This window comes from Zootoca vivipara, chromosome 1, assembly GCF_965207765.1.
Source record: "Zootoca vivipara chromosome 1, rZooViv2.hap1.1, whole genome shotgun sequence".
NCBI lineage: Eukaryota > Metazoa > Chordata > Lepidosauria > Squamata > Lacertidae > Zootoca > Zootoca vivipara.
The window spans coordinates 43,777,867-43,804,145 of NC_142582.1; the positions used below are offsets into that span (position 1 = coordinate 43,777,867).

Below are 26,279 nucleotides of genomic sequence, written 5' to 3' on the forward strand. Positions count from 1 at the left end.
ATGTTTTGTGGTGGGAGTGACAATAGAATTTTGTGCATCACAATAACGTACCAGATATGCTTCATCAGTTCAGTAAGGCGGCTCCAGACTTGTGTAATTTGTCCCCACAAATAGTCCTGCTCACGTATGAATTTCTAGGTCATATTTTGTGCCTGCTGCATCACAGAAAGAAGAGACTGGACTTTGTACAATGGTCTCTCTCCACTTCTGTGACTGGATGAAAAATGGTAAAATATTCAGATGAATACAGCAAAGGTGGCTATTAATCTCAGCCCTTGGGTTCTAAATTAAGGAGCTGATTTGGATATTTCATTTTTATGTCAAATTCAACAAAACTGTATTTTTGGGAGAACTTTGGAGGCTGGAAGCAGTAGGCTGTGGTCTAGTCCTACTCAACTAATTGAACTAGTAGCTTTGTGTGTGTGTGTGCACAAGAGCATAGCCATCTGCATTTAAATACAGGTCTGGGTAATTCAGTACAGATGAGCAACGTGGTGCAGAATTGGATTTACACAGACGTGCCAGATTCAATCTATGTTACCTGTGCATGTAAAGGAGCCTTCACCCACATATGGATCTCCTTCCCTGGAATGGTAAGTCTCTTCTGTTTGAAATTATGGTGCTTGGCTGTATATTGTTAGGACAAAATATTCTGAAATCAACTGGTTATATTTCTTTACATGTTTTCTTCTGTTTTAAAATAATAACACAGGTGCCCAATATCTCTGAAGGTAGTCTCTAGATATTGGGAGGGAAGGTTGCTGGCTCAACAATAAGGGAGAAACTCATCCTAAACTCATATTTAAGTCATCAGTGGGGTCCCTGCCTGCTGCTTTTCCTTGTGCTAGACCCTGTTAAGGTGAGTGGGGAAAGCAGATGGGCAAATTGCCCTTAGTTGTTAATTTTGCAAGCACAGTGGTGATCTCCAGCACAGATGAGGAACATTTCAGATGTTCCAAGCTAGCTAAGAGTATGGTCCTGAGCACGATTTGCACTTAGAAATGATGGGAGCCATTACATAAGACAACATTAGGTGGATTGCTAGATATAGATCTTTTCAGTTAGGGTAATTACTGTAAATCATTTGGTATTGCATAACTCTCAGCATCTTTCCTAGTCCCCCCACCACCACCCCCCAAAAATTAGGCCACAATCCAGCACAGTCACTTAATGGAACTTATGATAGATAACACTGTGTTCTTTGATGGTTTTTTTTGTTTACCCTTAAACCAATTCTGGTAGCTTTTCACCCTTTGATTGTGTGCCTGCAATATGCATCTGTAAGCATACTTTAAGTCAGTGCTTCTAGTCACATGTGTGAAATCCAAGATGAAGGCTTACTTCTTTCTGGAGAAGTCAAAGCCTCAGCAAAGTTGCATGCCCTGAACATCTTCATGCTCAGCCATTGGCTATGACTCTTTACAGACATGAAAGTATTTAGGGCAGGCTCCAAAAAAGAAGTTATATCGCCTATAGTGCTAGCTGTATACCCACCACCCCACTACCCTACAGTATATATCATTAATGTCCCATTCTTGAAGTGTTGGCTGTGATAAACACCTTCATAAAAAATACCCATTAAGACCCCCATGTATGTTGCAGTGACCTCGCTTCAGAAGTCTTGACCATCTTATAGCTGCTTCTGCATTTATTTATACAGCACTTTTATTCTACAATGCACTTTACATTTTCATTGAAATGATCAGTATTCCCATTTTGCAGCTAGGAAACTGATGCCCAAAGTCATCATATGCAGCATCCCATGGCAAACAGAGTAAGTTTTTTCCTCATTTGGCAGGAGTTCCTTTACTTATATTTTAAATTATCATGAAGGTAAAGAAAACATAACATACAAGAACAGCAACAAGACTGGGGCAACTGGAAGACCCAGTTTAGGACTCTTTGTATGCCTATCATGATAAATGAATAATTTTTGTGTATCATTATTAATGTTTGGGTCTACAACAAATATACTTGGACTACTTCACACATTACTTGCATGTGGTTTCAAAATAATGCCTGACCTCCAGATCTAGGGCCTGATCTGCCTCTACCTCCCCCCCCCCCATAAGCTTCACCCATTTTGGCAGTAGTGGCAGAAAGAAAGAAATAGACCTAGCACTACAGTGGGTAGAACTCTCCACTCTGATGTGGATGCAAATCTCCCCAGCAATCATTTGATAAGCAGGGAGAGGGTGATTAACCCTTCCTCTGCTGATCTATGTAGATGAGGGAGCTCCTATGTGTGCACGCAATGGTTTTGGGTGGCCATTTCCCAGAGGTTATCAAGGGTGAAAATTGCAGCTGGGACAAAAACAGTCACTTCTGGGGTACAGCATCTAATTCAAGGGAAGGGTTGTTCCAAGTAGTGCGGGAGTATACTGATTGGGTAGTCTCTGACCACTCAGCATTGTCCTACAAAATAATGCTTTAGAAGTTATTGTAGTGCGTTGAGCAGCTTAGGATTTATAATTAAGACTAGACGATTTTCTTGCCTACTGGAAAAAAAAAACCTACCACTTTTGTGTAGGTGACATCTTACAATTAAAGACGAGGAGGATCATAAAACATTAGAGGAAACGTCTGCAGCTACCTTCATTGCGAAGGCATTTTGTTCTCACAGCTGCTGCTTAACATACAGGATGCAATGCAATCCAGCAACACTTAAGCAGATTTACTTTTCTCATTAGGGTGAGATTAGTAGGGTTGTATCCAGTGATAATCCTCAAAATGAGGGAATGGAATAGGGTTTTTTCCCCCCAATCTCCCTCCCTGCAGCTCACCCAAAAATCTGCTCCAGAGGGTTAGAGGAGGGTGGAAATTAGTAACCATCACCCTTCCTCATTGGTCTGCTGATGGCAGGCTCTTTTGGTCCACTGTAGGCTTCTGTCAGGTTGCTCACCTCTTCTACAATAGATCTGTTGTCCACAATCAGTATGTTACTTTCCTTTGTTCCCAGGACAGTTTTTCTTAGACAATTAAATTGAAATTAGTAGAAGTTAGGCTCTTTCCTAGATGAGGCTAGTCAACTTCTTTTCATCCTTCAAGCATTAGAGAAAAGGATGGAAGATGACATGGGATTGCTATTGGGGCTGGGGGAGAGAAGTCACTTTCCTCATTTCTTTCAAAGCAAATTACACAGAAAAAGTTGGGGAGGGGTAGAAACAAAGCAATTCAGAATTAGCACTGCACTAGATGGTAGGCCTTTGGGGCCCAGGAACTAATCCCCATGAACAGATGGTTCTGGGTTAGATTTTAATTAAGGAAAAGGCAGACACACACCATTAAACTTATGTGCATCCAATAATCTCGCATTTAGAAATTCATTCATTTTGAACAGTTCGTTAATATGCAACACCATCCTTTTATTTCAGCCTTTTCTACTATCTCACAAAGGCAAACCTGGTATGAGACTGAAGGAATCACTTGATATGCAGAACAAGCTCCTTGCCATTTTCATACTTCTGGATGTGGAATTTTCATGCTGCCCCTCCAAACTTCTCAATTTGCCCTTGAAGTACATTCTCCTGCACAGGGTTTTCATTTGTCCCACAACAGGGTCCCGAACCATTTCCAGTTCTTCTTTGAAGAAGAATTTCTCTGTCATTAATGCCCTAGACTATGGGAACCGTCTGTCTTGCAGAAAAGTGTTTCATTCCTGAGAGGAATACTGCTTGGATCAAGTTTGCCTTGAGACTTGCTGTAGGACAACCATCACACATTGTAATCGGGGGCCTTCCCTTGTGGCTGTCTCAATCGGATCTGTAACGTTGAAAAAGCGCTCACAGTCACATGGAAAAAGATCTGCCAGAGGTTGCGTAGTTCATAGAGATACATGTTGCATAAGCAGATTAAGCCAAAACTTAGGAAGGACTTGATGTTCCGCCAGCCTGTGCAATACACAAACAGATAGCACTGCAAAGGGAAGAAAAGTCACAAGGATGTAAGTAACCTGTTGAATTTTCTCATATTTCTATAGCAAGCAGCACGCAGCTAATGTGGCAAGAGACTTTTTTCATACCTTTCCATTCAACAAAGGTAAGCAGGGGAGTGCAAATGTTACTTCCACAGTGTGAGCTCCCTTGACAAAAGCTATGGCTTTCAATTTAAATCTACCAATGGATGTGGCATTTTAATGTCTTATCAAATTTCTCCAAATACCGTTGCCCAAAATTTATGCACTCCCTACCATAGGTGGAGGTACGATCCAATTTCTGAACATCTGCCCCAGCCACCTGCATCTTACAGGTGCAGTTGAAGTCTACACAAGAGTCTTCTATGAGTCATATGAATCAGGTATAACCCTTTAAAATACCACAGCAGCTGAAAGTAAGCTGTCTGTTACCAGCTATTTTGATTAAATATTACCTGAAGCAACAAATATCGCCACTAAGAAGATACAATATGCTCTCTCAGGAAGGTTAGCATAATAAGCTTACCTGTTTATTGCATGACCATAAAATCAATAATGAAAATACAGAAATTTTCAGCAGGCCTGTGCAGAGGGTGTGGGTGGCCAGGTACACTGATCCTCAGGGGACTTAGCCAGGGGCGTCCACCAGGGAGCAGGTGCTTTTTTGTTTGAGTTTATAACTTAATTATAACAATACTCTCACCCTGGGCCTCAGACAAGCTCTGCATGCTTAGAAATCTTAACCAAAAAAATGCAGGCAACAATCTGTCATTCTGTCCCATAAATTCGAGAATAAAAGCCCAGTTTGATTTAAGTTATGCCTCATCATGGACTAGTTTGTGTAATATTATGAGATAGCATCTGTGGGGAGGGGCAGAACACGTTTCATATGCAGAAATTGCCAGATAGAGCTCAGAAAGACCCTGGAAAATCAGGGTCAATCTGTGGATACATTGACCAATGGTCTTTTGGTATATTTTCAAACAGCTCCACATTAGGCCCAACCACCTTCAGTTTTCCCTGCCCAAAATTCAGATACTTATCTATTGTGACAATGTGGGGGAGTCAAGCAATCCACCAGCTACGTACTTTGTAGACTTCAATGCAAATGTCCAGAAAGCCTAAACTAGAGTTGCAGTATAGTTCACCCACTACCACCAGAACACAGAAGGAAACTTTGAAATAAATCTATTTACACATTTAATTTTGGACTCACAAGGTATGATACAACATACCCTAAGTCAGAAATGGATTACAACTTTTAAAAAAATCATTCAGACTTGTAAGAGGAAGATCCTACCTGATATAAACAAGCTGCTGCGCCGAGAAAAAAGGCAATAACATAGCTTAGGTCGTCTCTGTTGTTCTGGGGGGGGAAAATTGATGTCCTTATTTAGTAACTGAAGTTGCACAACTGATCCCAGTGCCAGCCAAGCAGCCAGCACTTAGGTCATGATAAATACGGATAAATGCAAGGCAGTAAAACACATTTAACTGCATTGCTTAAGTAATAATAGCTAAATAGGTATGTCTACGTTCATTTAGCAAAAATCAAGTGAGAATTGCCATCTGTTCACCATCAAATTAATGTTATTCTGCATTTACTGAAATTGGTATCTGGAATATTCCCGCTGGGCCACTTTTTTCCAATGTACAACAGCTATCCTTGGGGACAAACCAGACTCTTCCTCTCTTTAAATGCAGATCAGAGATCTCATTTTAAGAGCAAAAGGGGTGACAAGTGCTAAACTCCCCCCCCAAAAAAAATCCATTTTTTTATCTCCCTGCAGCCTGTCCCCACCAATCTTGATTTTTGTCTAGCCAGACTAAGTAGAAACACTTGGAAATAAAAATTCAGGAGATGGACTATGAAGAGAAAAGCTGGTGTAGGGCCTTAGGATCTCTCACAAATGTGCCCCCTTTTCTCTTAAAACAAGCAAAATGTCCAGCCTATTTTCAGCGATTGCCACAGATCAACATTTAAAGAGACTGATCTGCTGCCATCACATGCATCCACTAGATGGTGCTCAGCTCCTACAAAGTAAAAAGTAAACAGGAAATGAAGAAAACCCACAAAGCAGTATTTACACAGGTGGCAGCTAAATATTATATGATATACTTTCCTTAAGTTGTAATATCTAACAGTTGTATGAGCAGGAGCTTTGGATCGGGGAGATATGGGTTCCATTTCTGCTCCACAATGGATTTTAGTTTGTTTCTCACATTACAGAAAACCTGACTTCCCAGAACATGTGTGCACATAACAAAAGCAATTGTTACACGCAAGCGGCACAGTATTTCTCAACTGAAATATGAGTTCCTTATGAGAAAATGAAAAGACAGAAATGGCTCTTGAAGATTGCTTTCAAAAGGAAGAACAATAAAGACTATAACTGCATGCAAAGCAGAAGGTTCTTCAATGATAATGGGGGAGGTGTAATTTCTAACTGTAATCCGTGGACAATTATAGAGTACAAGTCAATATAACTTTCGTTACATGCTTGAAATTGAAATATAGAAATTTTGAATATTGAAAAATAAAACAAGGCCTCAAGGACATCTCATTTGTTATAACAGTTGCATGGGTAGTAATAACATTCATATATTACTTTAGTATTATATTATGATTTAGTATCCTGAGCCAGAAGAGAAATCCAGAATAGTCTGTGTATAGTTCAATATGACTTTTCAAAAGTGTATTTTAGATTTCACTGAAAACATTTACATTTGAATTGAAAAGAAAAAGTGATGCAATTCATCTGAAATGGGAGTGGAACTCACACCTGCCATTTAGCTCAGCTGGTTAGAACATGGAGCTGATAACTCCATAAGGGCCAGCTGCAAATTCCTGCATTGCAGGGGGTTGGCCTAGAATTCTCTGAGTCCCTTCCAACTCATATGATTCTAGAGCTCCCAATGCAGTCCTCCAAAACACTTTCCCAGAGTGGAGAACATAGGAAAGAACAGTTTTAACTGGTGCATCCAGAACTTTAGCTTGGATTGCTGTAAGTGAACAGTAGAACTTCCCAGATCCTTCTCTCATCATCTTTCTATGATCTTCTCAATACAGAGAGTATTTGCAGCAATCCTGTGTTCTAAAGGGATTCACTGAGAGAAGGTACTGCATCATGGATTTCCCTGATGCAAGAGAATGGTTCACTGGCCATGTGGATCAACACCCCCACACAAAGTAAACATGTCACATGATTCAGTGCTATCACAGAGAGCTTCCTCTACCACCAGCAATGAATGTCATTGACATCCACTGCAGGCAGGCAAACTCACCACGTAAATGGCCCAGAAATGATGGGGTGGTCAGAAACACACCAAAGAAAACCTACTTCTGTTGTAAAGTTTAATAACTAGACCAACTCAAAGAATCTTATTAAAGTCTACATGTGAAACATTCTGGATTTCTCTTCTGGCTCAGCTTCCCTACAAAAAAAAGCTAGAGACACAGATCTGAAACATGTCAGTAACAGAAAGATATATCGTTCCACCAGCTGAGATGTCAAACAGCTTGGCTCAGAAGGACAAACCCAGCCTGCAAGCCATAGTTGCCAGACCTCTGTGGGAAAAGAGGGTTTTCTCCTTATCCAAACAATATTCAGAGGGTGATTCAACTCTACCACTTATTGCAAGAGCATTTTTTAAAAAGAAATTGATAGGTAATTCTTCCAAAACTGGGCTTTTGTTTTTCCCTGCTACAAAGTCATAAACATGGCTACAGTACCTGCAGAAGACTTTCTATGGCATGAACACCACGAATTAAATTCAAAGCCCCACATAAAAGGCTGAGTAGAAAGGAAACAATCCCTGACAGAGTCACAGGTTCCAGTCGCTGGTGAGGGGCTGGAAGGCAGAGGGGGGAAAAAACCACTTATCAATATTTAAAGATGTGTTCCTTAATGTTTCGGCCAAAAATGTTAATGCTATTTTTCAATGTCTTCCTGCTCAAGATTCTGTAACTTAAATGAGAAAATGCTCATATGCTTAAGAGACTCCCTTTTCATTTATTTTGAACTGAGTACTTGCTTAGAGAATATATAACGGCAAACTGAAGAAGCATAACTTCTCAGAACACATTGGAAAAAATACATTTTGCATGAGGAAAAACTGAAACTCCAAGGCCTGGTTAAAAATAAGTTTTGAGCTAACACCCAAGTTCTTCAGTATTAGGCTTCGATTGTGGGAGCACAGCTGTAAATCTCCAAAATGCAGAACTAGCTGGTGCAATTAGTCTGCAATTAGCCACTGAGTAGTTAAGTCTCACCCTTGAAATAGGGCTCTCAGAGTTTGCTTTTCTGCTCTACTAATGCATGTTACAGCTCTTAAAGAATGATTTATAGTCGACCCTAAACATGCTTACTCAGAAGTAGGGGCTCAATGGTACTTACTTGCAAGAAGGTGCACAGAAATTGACAGCCTGTTCCTTTTGCATATTTTTAATTGACAGCAATGTGGAATATTACAAAAAATGAAGAGAAATATACCCATAATTGGTATTCTAGGAGGCAACGAATGGGGTCCATTCATCTCCTAAAAGTCTTCCAAAAACTATTGTCAGTTTATCCTGCTCCAGCACTTTTAGCCCCTTAATCAGACACTCCTTTGTTACTCACAAGGAAGTCCAATTGAGCCTAATGGACTTCCTCCCAAGTAAGTGTACCAAAGGCTTAGTGGCTTAGTGTATTTGCTAAATGGGGCACTGTGAAGCAGAAGGAGAGGTAGGCTAAGTATGAAAACTTCTAGCTTCACCAGCAAATCCACAAAGGGGCCTTCTGCTCAAAGATGCGGAGGAGGAGGCTGAAAGTAAGCATTTATGCAGACATTCATCGGTGCTACTGGAGAGCCAACGGTACAGGTACACACAAATGTCTGCCAATTCATAGTGAATGTGTGTACAAGCAGTTACTGTGCTATTCCGCAACAAGTGACAGAAAATGAATATGAAAAAACAGGGCAAAATCCACAGTAGTCTAGGCAACACAGAGAGAGTGACAATGAGGTTACTGAACCATATTTAAATCATTCTGTTTAAATCAGTGAAGTGTAAAGGTGCCAACAATGAAGTTAATGAGCTGGAACATTAATATTGAGAGGGGTGTCATTCCATGTTGTTTGCATTGAACAGCTGCAGCAGAAAAAGGCTCTCCAAAGCAGTTCATAAAGTCAGAGAAAGCACAGCAGCGACAAAGGGAATTTCTCCAGAAGAAGAAAACTAGACTGTGTGAGCATCACTGTTTCCAAACTCTGGAAGGAACACACTAATCTGTGCACAGTTTAGCTGCTGTTTGGAAGAAACATTTCTATTCTACATTTTACTCTAAAACAAACATCTTGGAATAAACAAAATATATGAGAAAAAATTTCCATCAAACCTCAGTGAACTTCATAGTTAAATAGAGACTGGCTTCCTCCCTACATTCATGTCCAATGTTCTAATCCAGAATCACATATTCTAGAGACAACTGAAATTTTGCAGTGGCTTTTTACTAATATTCACAAATTCAAGCTTGTTGATTGTTACAAGAGTGGAATAATATTATGGTGGAGCCATTAGCAAGACCTCAGATTTAGCAAAATTGTAGGATCAAATTAGACATGTCATTTGACCTTGAGGGAAACAATGGGACCTTTCATCCCACTGCAAACTGAAGGTGCTGTGTTGTGAGTGGAAGATATTCTAATCAGGAAAGCAGCAGGAGCAAAGGGTTAAAGTACTCCTCTCTCCATGCCACAGTCCTGATCTGGAATAGGTCCATTGCAATGGCCATTTATTTTATTTAAAGACAGGCACACAAGGCTAAACAACAAGAATGACATCTAGTTTGGCCCCAAGATTTACAAGACTGGTGTAAGCAAATTGCTCCAGTTTTTAACTTTACACAAGCAAAATTATGTTTAAGGAAACAAACTCACCTGTAGATATTTTCCCAGTACCTTTGTATTCTGGAAGAGGTGCATGTGGAAACCCATTGGCTGAACCCAATTCAGACAAGGAAATTTGATAAGGTGGTCTCAGCCTGATTTCCGTCTGCATGTCAGCAAGGTTTATCTTTGTCGACAGAGACCGTGGGTGGTTATATCTCTGCTTGGTTCTCTGAATGAAATTATCTGTGTAAAATTAAAACAAAACCCCCTTAGACATATGTTAATAAAATCATCTGACCCCCCATGGCTTTATGGGCAATATAAGTCTCTGAGACACATTTAAATTCATTATTTGGAATTCTTACATCCATTGTGGAAAGTTTTAATATTGTTGCTACTTTATAACTAATATATCATGGGCTAATTAATTTTGCAGCACCAAAAAATTAAGCACTAGGAATCTAATTATGAATAAACTAATGACTCATGCACTGACAAGCCTGAAAGTAAGGCTTATATAATTAATGAATTGCATTTTGTTTAGCTTTTCATGCAATTCAGAATATATTCTTACAAAATAAAACAAGAGCTTGTTCTGAAAACAAGCCTCTTTTACTTTGACACACATAATATGAGAATTAACAGCATCCATAATGATGAACTTTCTTTTCCTACAAAAGCATACTACTATTCATATGCAAGAGCAAAATACGTGCTTAAAGAGGAAAGCCCATACACTTCTTCATTTTCAACATATTCTTAGGGCATCTGGAATCTAAGAGATTAGGGGAATCCCCAGCACAGCACACAGGGGGAGGAGAGGTGTGACTGTTGCATCTGGCAAGCTGAAATGCTTGCATACAGAGCGTATCTCATACATAACACAACAATGAATTCCACCCTGTGATTCCACACAAAAAATCCTTCCTGGTTGTGGCATCACCTCTGGCTCCCTTCCTAGGAAGATCTACCTAAACCCACTGCTTCAAAATGTCATTAAACAGGTGAAAGTTTTTTCTTTTTTTTGTAAGGTGCTGGAAGAATGGGCTGTATATCACAGTAAAGGTTTATGGCTCAAACAATGGTTATGTTTAGATTTTAACTGCTAATTTTATTGTGTCAGCTGATTAATAATAATAAAGCTTTTGTAAGCCTTGAATACTTTGAGGCGGAAAGATATGCTACAGTTGCAAAAATCTTGAAAGTGTCGGCTGAACTTTTCTCCGTAACCGCTTGACCGATCGTCCTGAAATTTTGACACAATGATCCAGGCCATTCCCCAAGCGTTGTTGGAAAAGAAAATCCCTCAAATTTCGTACCTGGGCAAGTATAAACCTACTTTTCCACAAAGTAAAACAGCGCCCTCAAGTGGTGTTATTCCCTCAGCTCCTCCTCCTACACCCTCTCCCTCACCATGGAGTCTACACCACACCCACAAAATAATGATGTCATCAACCAAGCAACTGAAACCACCAAGGCGGCCATTACCAGACAACCCACAGAGTCAGGCCAGGGCCAAGGAATGGAGAGATAGGGTGGAGGCCTCGGGTCACATTTAAATACTAGCCCAAGCCAAGGCTAGTTTACTTTACAGCCTAAAGACTAGGCCTTGGCTCCATTTTACAGACTAGCCCTCAGCTCTACAGCCCTTTAAATACTAGCCCTGGGTGGGAGGTGGGGGAGCCCAAATAGGTCATAGGCTGACGTAGTGTGGGGGGAGCAACTGTCCAACAACCACCAAAACAGCCATTCCACGCCCAAAGCCCAAGCCCAAAGCCTCTCCTGGCAGCTGCATTAATAAACGCCTGGCAGTCGTTCATCATTTCTCCTAACACGCACTTGGAGGCACAGCGAGGGGTTTTCGCTTTATAATTTAGTGGGCATTGTGTCACATGCGAGGCTCCGGCGGCCATTTTAAGTAAGGGCAGTCATGCCCCTTTTAACCTAGACTTTATATACTACGACTGAATGCAAGCCTCTGCGTCTTTTTAAAAAAACAACAACCATGCACTTTCTCTCCCCAGTTTAAGTCCTCAGATATTCCCCCCACCCCCGATTTACAATCCCCTACCTTCCCCTTGCCACTTTCTGGGTTTTTTATGGAACTGAACAACTCGGGTGCTTCAGAACGTGCCTTCTGCTGTCAGGCCCTTGCAAGGCCAGACAGAGGCCCGGGCCAGGTAGATAATGTGGCCCTGTTTTTAACCCTTTTGTTACTTTTTTCATTTTACTGATTGTGAATATTCTGACCCAGGCCCCCTTTGGATTCAGAAGCCCACGCCAAGTGGCCCATATGACCCCCCTCCTTCTGTCTGGGCCTGTCTGTTGCTACGGGGCTGTGGGGTTTTGCTATTTGACACCCCCCCCCCCGGGTCGGGATTTTAAAATTAGTTCTCTGGGTCCCAGGGCGCATCATCACCCCCGATCCTTAATCTAAATATATAGAAATGTTCACGATGCGTGCGCAGGGGCCAATGTATGGAGATACAGGGGGGAGGGGACAACAGAGGGCATCAGACAAAAGTAAATACTGGGAAATGGAACCCAGAAACTGACAGTTCCTTCTCCAAGTGTGGGGGCCAAGGTATGGAGATACATGGGGGAGGGGCCAACACTCCCCAGGGACAACAGAGTGAAGGGTATTCTACCGAAACACAGGGATGAGCCGGGGTGGAGGGAGGAGGGGCAGGATACGTCATGGATCGGGACAGGGTGGGGATCACAGGAAAGAACCACAGCAACGTGTGGCCGGGTCAGCTAGTATATATATGATCTAAAACAGATCCCTCGCTAACAGAACCAGCGGTCAGGGATGATGGGAATTGTAGTACAAAACATCTGGAGGGCCGAAGTTTGGGGATGCCTGATCTAAAACAAGTCCGTCATTAAAGAAAGTGGTGAATCCCCTTTACCGAACTCAATGAAGCAGTATGGTCTAACAGCTGTATTTGTCTTCATCATGTTGTATGTTGTGATGAACTCCTTTTGAAGCTCATCCAGGAAGCAGAAGGCCAGGACACTGGGGTAATTTTCAGTGCAGAGCATCATGTAACTAATAAACTAATAAAACTACAAAACAAAACAAAAACATTTTAAAATGTGTTTAACGTTTCAGAATTAAATTCATACATCTACAGCTTGACTAGAGCAGCTCTCTGTGCTGTAAGAACAAGAAAAAATGGCTCTGAGTGTAATGAAAGCATCAATATTCATGAGAAATTGTAACATTGTTTTCAAGAGGAAAAGGTCCCGGGTGTGTCCCACCACAAGTAAAAAGCAAAAGAGTAAGAGGATTTTTCCTTTCTAAAGTAGGAAGGAGGAAACAGATCAAAGAGTGAACTTCCCCTCTTTAACCTCTGAATGTTTTAATTATTGGTTGTGCATAAAAGGACATATTCATTCCAAAACCCAAATCAAAAAAGCTCATCAGAATTATCTTTATGAGCCAGAGAATGAAATCCTGCCCTAGCAATGATGCTTCTTTGTCAGTATTCAGTGATGGCATTGCATTAAAAGAACTCATCAGAAGCTGGAAAACTCCCCAGATCTAATTGAAATTCTGGCATACGCTTACACTCTTTATTATTAAACATTCCGTTAAAACACTGCATTAGTTCATCATTCCGTGTGCCATTCAAAACAATAATTCCAGGACAATTTTAGGTACATACTGTACATCTGACACTATATATATATATATATATATATATATATATATATATATATATATATATATATATTGGTATACTAAACATCAGAGATTTATCAAGAATATTTAGGGAAGTTTGTTTATAAAGGTCAGTACCAGAAATGTACACATCAGATAATACAAATTATCTACTTTTGAACTGTGAATATTGATTCTCTCCCCAACCCCATTTGCATCTACTTACAAATAATTCGTTTCCCATTTGGTCTAGGACCCACTTAATTATTAAGATCATGAAACATACGGTACACACTGTAGCACGCACACAAACTCATTTCAATTAAACCATTCCAAAGTATGGTACAAGAAAAATGAAGGCAATGAGAAAGGCTTGAAATTTATGTTTTCAGCTTAAAGATACACATGGTTTTATGGCTGCTGTACACTGCTGTAATTTAATCCAGATATAGTCCATATAGGTGTGCATAAGGCATGCTGGGCTTTTCTATAACCTATTGGACAAAAAGAAAAGGCACTGCCAACAAACTCATGGTCGTAGACACAAAATATATTGAAGTCTGTAGGAAATTAAAGAAAAACTATAGCCAGGAGTGGCCCAACACTCAGCAGGTGAAGTCCCAACTGATATGCTTCAAAAACTAAAGGTAAACAACCAATGGAACAAAATGGCATAATGTGCTATGACATCACACTACTGCTCCCACCATGTGTTCACAGCATATTTTGCCCCATTAGATTCATTTCATAAACACTTCAAAGGAAAAGCATCTCTGTTTCCAGAAGGGTAGTCCAAGGCTTGACTGCCTATGATATACTAGGGTTTATGTCAGACCACTATATCAAAATAATCACTTGATATGCCTTCTGATTACTCTGCCCTTATATGCCCGAAGGAATGTCTCCCTCCTCGTGGTTCAGCCTGGACACTCAGATCCAACACCAAGGGCATTCTGGTGGTTCCCTCACTGCAAGAAGTGAAGCAACAGGGAACCAGGCAGAGGGGCTTCTCGGTAGTGGCTGCCACCTTGTGAAATGCCCTCCCATCAGATGTCAAGGAGATGAGTAATTATATATCTTTTAGGAGACATCTGAAGACAAAAATGGGGATCCAAAGAGACAAATTTAAAATAACTAGAAGACTGGCAGAAGAAAAATGTCTTAACCTCTTGTTTTAAAGATATCAGAGATGGCGCCAACCTAACCTTCTTTGGGAGGGAGTTCCACAGTTGAGATGCTGCCACCAAAAAGGCCCTGTCTCATGGCAGTGGAATGCAAAACAGGATCTCTGAGGATGGTGTGTGTGTGTGTGTGTGTGTGTGTGTGTGTGTGTGTGTGTGTATGAAGAATGAAGAAGTTGTACAAATGCCTTCATACTTAAGATTTATGAAAATGCATCATCACTTAAAGCTAACCTAGTTTTCCCCAAAAAAACCAAATAGTTGTTTCACTCCCTATTATAGCAGCCAGCAGTTGTATATGAAACAAGATAAAATGCTGTTGCATAGAAAAGACAAATCCCAAATAGAACTTACTTTAGGTTATACAGTCCTGCATGAAGTGTGCATCTATCTGGAAGCTGAGAAAGTCTCTTTGCAATAGTTTTGAAGTATTTTTGGCACTCCTGCACACCAATGTTTTGCTCATAATCAGTAGAAGCAGATAGAGGGAGTCCATCTCTCACACGGACCACCGAGGCAGACAAGATCATGGACATTGCCAGCAGACACAAGGAAAATCTGAAACAGAATACAGAGTTTGATTTACCTTTGCTTTCATTCACTACATTTCCAGTAAGTGCATCTCGGGGTTCTAGTAAAATCCCTGGTTCAACCCCTGAGAATAGCCCATCTGAAACTCTGGAGTGCCACAACCAGACAGTGTACTGTACACAAAACTGAGCAAGTTGGATCTGACTTCCTATGCACCTAATCCTATTTCTTATATTCATATGACATTTAGCAAGCCATCATAAAAGTAATTCTGTCACCACAACTAGGGGAAGAAGAGCAGTCACAAATTGTTCCAAACACAAAACTGCATCATCACTGAAATATATAAGTGGGCCCTGCAACAAAATGTTGTAAAGTGTTTCTGTACAATATTCCAGCCAGCCATAGCCTCATCCGGGCTGCTCCATTCTGTTCCCCCCACTTTTCCATTCACTCACCCAATGAGTGACCACTACTAAGCATACTCAGCCTTAACTGAACTGTTTTGTGGAGACCGAATGTTCCCTAAGAATCTTTTGCTAAAGACTTTTGTATGTCTGCAAACAATGAAGTTCTCCTGAACATGCTGGTGCCTCCCCTCCTGTTTCCCAGTGTCCTTGCTTTGGCTGTCATCCTGCTTGCATTCATTTATAACTCCTGCAACAAAATATTGCAGTGTGGAGTGCTCTTGTTCAGAGTTCTAGCCAGCCAGCCATCCAGGCAACCAACCAACCAACCAATCATGGCCTTTTCCAAAATAGTCCATTCCATTTCCCCTCCTCACTAGTTTGCATTCCCCACCTCCAGCAGTCAACCAGCATCACATGGTTCACTGAGCTGACTTAGCCTCCCTCCTTTAAACACAGAGCCTGCCAATACCTTCCTCTTTTGCTTTTGGGGGCTACATAAGTTGGAGAATGAGTTTGCTCTTGGCATATGGGATTATTTGCTCCTAGCTGGATATTATTCCTAGCTGTGAGATATATGATACTTCATAATATGTGGAAAACAGGATGAGCTTATTAAAACATTCATAATGCAGAGGTTTCTCTAGTAATAAATCATTGCAGGCATTTAAAATGCCTACTAGGCAGTCTTTTTGTACAATATCCCAAACTGTAATTAAGAAACACTCAAGTTTCTCTTTAAAGTACTCATAAAACTAGGAGAGCATTGTGAAACTTACCAAACAGAATGCTTTTGGTATCTACAGACTCCCACATTTCCACTCGGCACCACCCTCAGGTTGGTCAACCTGGAGAACTGGGCAAGGATTATCACAGTTTGTGAATTGTGATCTGCACTGCTTCCCATCTCCAGGGTTGCATGCTGTTCCCTGAAGATGCTGTGGGTACATTAAAGCAGCAGCACTCAAGTACACTCAACCCCACCGCATGTAAATTTCTCTTTTCCCTTGGGAAAGGCCAGTGGATGGAAGAGGGAATGTCAGCTGGAAAGAAGGTGGCAGGAAGATGATAGGCAGGGAGTAGGAAACTATTTTTTTTTGACATAGCTGCCAAGCCAGCCCAAAATTGTAGATCCCTGGGTATAGAATGCTACCCAGCAACATCAGATGCAAATATGTCACTTATTCACTGAATACCATAGTCCTTACTCCTGCCCGCCAAATTTCTTATGTATAAGAAATTGCCCAAAACACTGCCCTAAGAATAAACAGTAGCAAGTTACTTTTAAATGCCATTAATGGAACGAAGCCACATTTAGTTCAAACTACAGCTCATGAACCCACCATGGTTACAAACATATTTGCAAATTGCAGTTTGATACAGTACAAATGTAAAATGGGTTAGCTCTGAAAATGAAAGGGAGAGGAAAATTCACAACCAAGAGGAGTAGGTTGTGTCTGAACCTGTGGGCCACGCATGAATTCTTAACCATTATGAATGATTAAGAAGCATTATGAATGCGCCAGCCAAAGTGTTTTAACACAAAGCTATTTTTGTCAGCTTTTTAAAAGAAAACAACGGTTGCACATGGAGAGAAATGCAACTGGAAGTACCAGTGTGTCCATTCCTCGGAAACAAACGAAATAAAATCCTCACAACACTAAACAGGTTCACACAATCCATGCTTAAAGTATGGAAGGAGAAAGCAGGTGAAGTGCCCCCACCCTATTCATCCCCCTGGCCACCACCCCAATATTCCACTATGCAGCCCACAGCTTCCAAACAAAAACATGGCAAGTCAAAGGTTTACACAGCCTAACAGACTTCTACAAAAAAGTCAAACCCATACTAACACAAAAAAAATAAAAGACAAACTAGGGAAAACAAGGTGTCCCCTACTTTGTATACCCTGGCTGACCCAGCACCAACTGCACACCTTCTTAAATAACCCAGCAGCAAAAGCACTCTGAACACCTTCGAAAAACTTCTACAACAGAGGGGCACAGCAAGGGGATGGTATCCACAATATACAAACTACTACTCAAGACCCCACCAAACTGTGTTTAAAACTTTGTTTAAACTATGGTCTAAACCACCCTTTAAGTCAATCTCAGCCAAAAGAAGAGAACTGACTTCGAAACTAATTTATAGATGGTACCTAACACCTCGGAAGTTGGCACTGATACACCCAGGAACCTCACCTAAATGCTGGAGAGATTGCACCACTACAGGCACATACCTCTGAAAACAGAGACATTGTATGTACCCTTGTTAACCATGAAAATCCTTTAATAAAAACAATTTTTAAAAGGCAATGTAATGGTGTGTTCTAGACTAGTTTTGTTCATGAGGCTAAAATAGTTTAACTGCACATCTGTCAGTTTAAATGGCCTATAATTCACAGATGCAACATGTGTTCCAACAGTTCACTTACAAGATTGCATACTGTATAAACAAATTTCATACAATAAAAAAATCCATGAGTTCAGTCTTAATACTATTCTACTTAGAAAGAGATTCCTCCTCCTTTCCTTATCCAAATTTCCATTAATCAAAATTAATCTTAGCTGAGAAAACAAAGTATAATTCTGGTGACCTGATTATATAATGCAATTTCTGTTATTTTGAAACAATTCTGCAACATATAAAGCTAGTACAGATTCTCCTTTTCAGTATGTTTTTCTTTGTATTTTAGAACCAGAGATACAAAACAAAAAACAAAAAAATCACAAATACTAGGGAACTGGAGATGGTTAGAGCTTCACAAGACTAGATCTATTTTACAAAATCTTCCCTAAATCCTGGATAAACAGCATTCATTTCCTTTGAACTCCTATTTATGCAAAGGCAAATTAGTCACTCTTCCAAAAGATAAGCCTTCCTAAAACCTGCAAGCTGTTTTTCATGCATTACCAGATGATAGTAGCAGAAAGCTGTATTTAGCTACAGCCCTATCTCATATCATTAGTCAAAGGGGTTCTAAATGAAACCGTGTTCATACCTCATTGCATGATATAAAATGTGCTTGTGGATTAAATTTGCCTGTGAGCTGCTCCTCTATTATGTATATCATCTGAGAATGCTATTATCCTGTTATCTTCATCCTTACATCTTACACTTTTAGAAATACTCTGGTTGCTTCCAGATGAACTGTTTATTGAACATTTATCCTTATTAATATGCACAAAGATTGTGTGGAGTTTAGAGCATTCATTGTGATTAACATACAGGGAAGTTACATGACACTGTGTCAAGCGATCATCATTCCCCACTTTCCGGTGCATCCAATCACTTTCCTTATCATGAAATGTCTGATTTGGAGGAAAGAGTGGGTTTGTTGTACAAGAGTCCTCATCAACTTGAATTGCGTAACTTGGATTTGCCAGTGTGTGAAATAATAGCAACAGTTTAAAAAGCTCTGAGACAGACTACCATATGCACTGCCACCCACAAGTAGAGCTCCTACGTGTATAATCATCCCTGTTTTTTTTCTATGAGGAAGGCAGCTCCACTCAATAGAGTGAGGACATCTTTGCAGGCTGCAGCACTCCATATTTGTTTTGGAGCACCACTCCTCAATCACTTGGTCAGTTTCCTTGGCTTTACACCTTCAAATGTGTGGCAAAATTGGCCCCTGCTCAGGGATAAACTATGCAATGACTTAAACTCCTCTTAAAATGTACTAACCATCCACTTGGGAGGGGACTGAAAATCACTGGGATCACAGCAGATGTGGAGCATTCTCCAGATGTGCTCTCTGCATTAGGGGAAAGCTCCCAAAGTCCCAATGAGAACTTTACGGGTTTTCCCAAAATTATTTCCATTGTAACTACAAGAAGGCAGGAAATGGATAAACTCTCCCTCCACATCTCCTCCACCCCAATATTTATCAGCCATCCAGACAGCTGCTAATAGCATTTTTAAAAAATCTGTACAGTGGTGCCTCACTAGACGAATTTAATTCGTTCCAGGACTCAATTCGTCCTACGAAAAATTTGTCTAGCGAGTCCCGGTTTCCCATAGGAATGCACTGAAACTTAATCAATGCGTTCCTATGGGCTCCGGGGGACTGGCGGCGGGGAAGGCAGGCAGGCGCTTGCTCTCTTTCCTGCTTGCCTTCCCCAGCCAAGAGAGCTGTGTGCCAGGCAGCGGGGGAGGGGGAGAAGCAGGGGAACGGATCGTTCCTCCGCTTCCCCCCTGCCTGACAGAGCCGGCGGGCGCTGCTTGCCGGGGCTTGTTAAGCAGCGTCCGCCACGCTAAGGCACCGGGGGACGGAGCCGAAGCACGGCGGGTGCTGCTTGAAGCCCTGGCAAGCAGCGCCCGCCGCTCTTCAGATCCGTCCCCCGGAGCAGAAGAGTGGCGGGTGCTGCTTGGCAGGGTTGACAAGTGTCGGGCGCTTTCCCCCCCACCCCGCCTGTTACACAGCGGGGATCGGACGAGGCTTCTCAAGCCCCGTCAGATCCCCGCTGTGTCGGGCGGGGTGGGGAGAAAGCGGATTGGATCCGTTCCTCCGCTTCTCCCCCCCCCTTCCCGCACTACAGTATTTCCCCTTTGTGTTCCACTGGTCTCTGCCGGTTGCCCCTCACTGCTTGCGGCAACCGGCAGAGACCAGTGGAACACAAAGGGGAACCAGCTGCAGCTCAGGAAGAAGGCAAAGGAAGATCAGCTGAGAGGCGCTGACAGCTCATCTTCTTTTGCCTTCTTCCCACGCTATAGCTGGTTCCCCTTGCTAGAGCAGCGTTTCTCAACCGCTGTTCCGCGGAACACTAGTGTGCCGCGAGACGCTGGCTGGTGTGCCGCGACGTGCCGCGGCGAGAAGGGCGATTTGCTGCCTTGCCACGTGCCTAGTCACGTGCCGCAACGAGAAGGCGGCCGCCATTAGAGGGCGCTGACCCGCCGTAAAGGAAGCCGGCCGGGGGACTTCCGGGTTGCCACGGACCGCTCCAGATGCTCCCTGACGAAGTCCGGGGAGCGCTACTCTTTGTGGGGTGAAAACGGGCGGTTTTGAGGCTTCAAACTCCCGTGTGAGGAACAGGGGGGACTCCCTGCCTAAAGAGGGGTTGCAGGGCGTTGGAGGGGTTCCCGCAACGGACTGCGAGGTCCAGAAGGGGATCACAGACGCCGGCTGCAACTCTCTCCCTTCCGCACTGAGAAACCCTGGCTGCTGAAGCGCACAAGCGGCAAAACCTCCGAAATAAGAAAGAACCGTGACCTGCATAAAAGGTTGGTGCAACTCTACCCTACTGCAACTCTTCAGAATTAAAGAGACTATGTGTATCTGTAGAAGTGCAAAGAGATAAAAAAAAGAGAGATACTTGAATGGCATTCAGAAAGATACTTTTAAGAGGCGCTTAAAAGAAACATTCCAAACAGACTGAGAGAGGGCAGAAGGGAGCCTTGCTTGCCTTGGAAAAAGATTGCAAACAGCGGAGGAGTTTTAAGAAATAAAAATAAAGAGGGGGTCAACTCTGATGTATTTAGATAACTGCAATATAGGCACAGAGTTACATTTTTTAACTTTTTTAATGGTGGTGTGCCTCGTGATTTTTTTCATGGAACAAGTGTGCCTTTGCCCAAAAAAGGTTGAAAAACACTGCTAGAGGAATGCCCAGTAGGTTTTGTGATCGGAGGTTTTTATGGCCATGCTTCGCAAGACGAAGTGGCAGCCATAGAAAACCTCGTTGTCTTGCGAGGCAACCTGCGATCGCAAAACCTATTCGTTAAGCGAAAAATTTGTCTAGCAGGGCATTCGTCTAGCGAGGCACCACTGTATGTTAAAGGCAAAGACTGACATACTGTATCTAGTTTGCCCCTCAGAAAATGAAACGTGCACAGCAAAGCATTGAATAAGCATGCAAGTTGGTTCAGAGTAAGGATGGCTTACATATAGGGACAGAAGAGGGTCCAGATGGGAAACCCTAAAAGTTAAGCTGTCAGTAACCTTACAGAAATATATTTGAGTGAAAATATTTAGTACTCAGACAATTTCTATAAATTACTATCACGGTGTTGTCTAACATTCTAATGGTAGTAAAATAAGTTCAAAGCAAGATGAAAGAAAGGTGGGTTTTGCAGACTATTGGGGGACAAGTGTGTAAGAACAAAAAATTGGTCACAAATTCTGCTAATAATATAACAATATACTTAAGCTCATATTTCACCAAACCAAAAAATAATAACACATTTTGTTCAATGGGGCCTACTCCCTAGTGAGTTTGTTTAGGATTATGCCTTAAGGTTTTCTGAAACAACTATTCTTGAAAGAAAAGGGCACTGTTCAGCTATACTTTTATTTGCAACATACTGGAAAACTAAGGAGACCATTTCTTTTTTCCATCTCTGAAAGAATGGTATAGAAAATTATGGGGCAAAGAAATCATCAATAAAATTACATGATGTATTTTTGTGTTAGGGAAGAGAAACAAAATTGATGTGTTTGGAGAAGAATGGAAATGGCTTAGAAACTGCTGAAATGCTGAACAAAGTATTATTAAGCAAAATCCCTTTCCTTATTATAAGGTTTGTCCTTTAGTTTCATTATGTTTATGTTTTAATGATTTTTTTCCTATTTAAATTTGAGATGTGTATGAATACATCCTTTTAAAAAACTTTCGGCTTTCTCAGAAACATAATAAATATAGTGGTACCTCTGGTTACAAACTCAATTTGTTCCGGAGGTCCATTCTTAACCTGAAACTGTTCTTAACCTGAGGTACCACTTTAGCTAATGGGGCCTCCCGCTGCTGCTGTCCCACTGCTGCACGATTTCTGTTCTCATCCTGAGGTAAGTTCTTAACCCGAGGTACTACTTCCGGGTTAGCAGAGTCTGTAACCTGAAGTGTTTGTAACCCGAGGTGTTTGTAACCTGAGGTACCACTATAAAATAATGGGATACATGACAATTGTTTTTAAACTAATACTGTGGATAGACAGTCTGTATTATGGCACATAGTGATACACAGAAGGCAGTAAATCATGTGCCAATACTGGCAGATATTATAGTTGTCTGGCTAACATTTTATTATGTTGCTCCTCATAAGCCCACATAGGCAAGTAAAATGGCTGAAATCTGTTACTTAATAATGTGTTCAATTGTGTTGACTGGCAGACCTTTCAGCAACCTAAAAGGGGCTTGCATTAACAACGGACTGTTATTTTATTTTTAATTATTTACAATAAAATAGGCTGGATCTCCATTGCTTTAAAGCTATAACCACAAATGCAGCTGCCATAGCTCTGAACCATATTTTCACTAGGCTATGCTCACGTTTCCAGTCTCAATAACCATATCTTGAAAGGTGGAAGACAGCCCCATACTTTAAGGCAAAGGTAGGGAACCTGTAGCTAGCCAGACATTGCTGGACTAGAACTACAGTTGTCCCTGACTGGCTGAGGCTCATGCAAGCTGGTATCCAACAGCATATGGAGGGCTATAGGTTCCCTATCTCTGAGCATCACAAAAGCTAAGATCTTATGTACATTTACCTATGAGCAAGTCCCACCTGGAAGTTAGTCATTGTATTGCCAATACAAGTTGGAGCCTGGAGCATTTGCTTCCATAGACCTACTTGTTTGTTGAGATCATCAAAGGAGGCTCTCCTAATGTTGACACCACTGGCTGTGGCACAGAATGCAGCAACCTAAGCAAGGGCCTTTCTTGTGGTTGTATATGTTCCACAGAACTCCCTCTGCCCTGAAATATGCTTGGTGCAGATTCTGTTGGATCCCAACACCTGCCTCAGACTTAGCTCTTTACCTCAGCCTTTTCTGACTATTATTATTTTATTTTAATAACTGCTTGCTACGTACAGACTTCCTAAGCAACTTACAAAATTTTAAGAGCATAAACATAAAGCAGAGCATAAAATAAGGAAAAGTACGGTAACAATACATAACAATTAAAGAACTCTATATTCCATAAATCAGACCCAGCTTGAAATAGTATTTATTGTTGGCTGCAGTGGGTATAATTTTATAATGGTTTTAATATGTATTTTATCCTATTGTATTTTGTGAACTGCTCTGGTTTTACTTAGCTGAAGACCAACATACAAATACGGTAGCTAACTAACTTAGCAAACTAAGAGGAATACTCTTGTGGCTTTTTGAGTTTAAACCACGGAACAATGTTACCATATGAAGAGAGTTGCATTAATGTAACCTCAGGGATACACAGCTCAGATTACCATATGGCCAAATCAGTAATTGCCACAGTATTATTACATTCATTATGCAATAACAGCACGCTCAAGAAGCTGAGGCCTAACCCACACTGGTAAGGAAGAACTTCCTGGCATGTACTCCCTCAGGATGTGGTGGACTCTCCTTCATTCCAGGTTTTTCAACAGAGGCTGGATGGCAATTCATCAGGGGTTCTTTAGCTGTGATTCCTGCATTGCAGGGGGCTGGACTAAATGACCCTTGGAATCCCTTCTAACTCTGCAGTTCTATAATTGTATCATTCTACTGTACCATTACTAACCACTTAATAACTTTCCACAGCCATACCTACAACAATTGCCCTAAAATGTCACAGCATCCCCACCCCCCAGTATCATATTAGGGAAGGCTGAGGGAAGGGTTCCTTCACCCCCTTTTATTTAAATAAATCATAAAGCAACAAACAAATAGTCTCAACCCCACACTAGAAGCACCTTGCTTGGAAGGGCAAGGGAGGGAAACCAAAGGGCATCCTTTTTTCCAACAACTTCCTAGAGGCCTGGCACCCAGAAATGCAGTTTTTAGTGGTAGGCCTAAAATCCTAAATATACATCCGTTTCCAAAGCTCATTATGCGAGAGCACTTCCTTCTCCAAATCCTCCCCAAAACGCCTTTTGCCAAAAACCCTAGAGGGGGGTATGCGAATCGCAAACACACACCCAGCTACATTAGCTCAGGTATTTAAGGGCAGAGTCATTCCCTCTCTCCCCCCACCTTGCCCTCTGGCACAGTTACAGTGCCTTGAATTGCTGCATGGCGGGCAAAACATCCAACAGTTGTAGCTGCAGCGTTTAACTCCCATCCCCACCCCTAGAGAAAACTTCCCCTGGTGAACTTCCAGCTGGCCAAGGGGCTCTAGAGGCACACAGCAGCAGGAGGAGGAGGAGGCCACATAGGTCCCCTCCCAGTTCTCGAGGAACGTGCCAAAGGGCGCAGCTGTGCGGACGTCCCTGGGCCACTGCGCCCTGGGGAGGGAGCCCTATGCCTGCTCCCGCCTCCTCCACAGGAAGGGCGCACCTCCGCCCAGGCCCACAAAAAAGGGCCCGCGCTCCTACGGGCAAGCTGGCTCAGTTGCTAGGCAACCACTCGGGGCTGCAGCGAGCGCGTGGGGAGGGAATCGGATTTAGTACCTTGCTTAATCGACCCGGCAGCATCCGTAGCCGGACCGCGGCTCCGCAGCCTCGCGCATAGCGTTCTTGGGCGTCTTGACACGTCACACTCAACAGCGCTCGCTCGTAGAATCCAACGTCACATGACGCCGCGTAAAAGTCGCCATTGCTCTGCGGGGGTAAGGAGGGGGAAGGCGTTGCTTAAGCCTCCATTGCTTTGTGGGGATATGGCTCCGGGAGCAGCTATTGGTCTGCGGAGTCGCGGGTGTGGTCTGAATCTGCCTATGGGAATAATGGTGGAACGGCGCAATACTGCTCAGAGGTAAAGTCCTATTCAGCAGGGCTTGCTCCCAAGTAAGTGGTGCCGCTGGCTAATTAAATTGCCGAACACCTTAACAAACAAACATACAACCCCCGCCCGAGAATCTGTATAATCCAAACCATGATTTTGAGAGGTTGAAACAAAAACAGTACACCTGGATTTGAAACTAAGAGGGCTATTATTGGTTATAATCGTATTGTCTTTATTAGGGACTAGCGCGCGCCTTTTGAGATTTTGGGATTTACATGGCAATTGTAAATCGAAAGATCCCAAACGAAATAAATAAACTACTGTATACAATTAACTGGATATTGATTAACACTTTCTAAAATAGTAAAATATATTTTGAGGTGTTGCACATTGGTATATGGAATATATTTTTTTAGTAATTGACCTAGAATATGAGCAGATAATGTCATTTTAATAAACTTTCATGCCCACTCAAAAATGCCTTTAAACCAAGAGCTAAATCCTTAACATCTTAATTATCTTTGAATAATCGACACTGGTGGAAATGAGCCGAGATGGTTCCGTTCATAAACTTCCTGTAATATATGTAACGACATGTCTCCCTCCCACACTGTGTTTTCAAAATACTGTCTGTGGAAATGAGGGCAAGTGGCCTTTAAAGGTATGCTAGGACCCCAACCTGAACTGAAGGCTATTCCTTCATTTTTAGTGTGTGGAGACAGGAAAGGTAAGGTATTCTGTATATGCCCAGAAGTACCCACTATAATTATATCCGTGGCTAAACATGGACAAGTCTGTGGGCTAAGTCTATGGCTAAGCCAATACTATCTGCAAGAGATTATTTCCCCCTACACCACTGCAGTGATAAGTCATTTCAATACTGTTTGATAGTTATTATATTAGCTTTATGATTGCTGAGCCTAGGGTAATATATAAACCACAGGCACAATTTTATTTGATTTTTAAAACATGACTTAGAAACTTTTCTTTATTAAATCTGAGTGGTGTCTCCACAAAGCTAAAAGCCTAACTGTCTGATTAAAGGTTTATGGAGAACATTAGGATGCCTATAGACATATTTAAAA

General features: G+C 41.8%; 1 protein-coding gene across 1 annotated transcript; it reads right to left on the bottom strand.

The window, feature by feature from the left end:
- Positions 1–1,626: 1,626 nt before the first annotated feature.
- On the bottom strand, positions 1,627–25,028 carry SEC22A (SEC22 homolog A, vesicle trafficking protein). Its single transcript, XM_088655863.1, has 7 exons — positions 24,924–25,028; positions 14,987–15,193; positions 12,700–12,839; positions 9,836–10,030; positions 7,647–7,765; positions 5,214–5,279; positions 1,627–3,915 (listed from the first exon to the last, which is right to left on the bottom strand). The coding sequence occupies exons 2-7, from the start codon at positions 15,169–15,171 to the stop codon at positions 3,715–3,717; spliced, it is 906 nt and encodes a 301-aa protein (XP_088511989.1). The 5' UTR covers positions 15,172–15,193; positions 24,924–25,028; the 3' UTR covers positions 1,627–3,714.
- Positions 25,029–26,279: the final 1,251 nt, after the last annotated feature.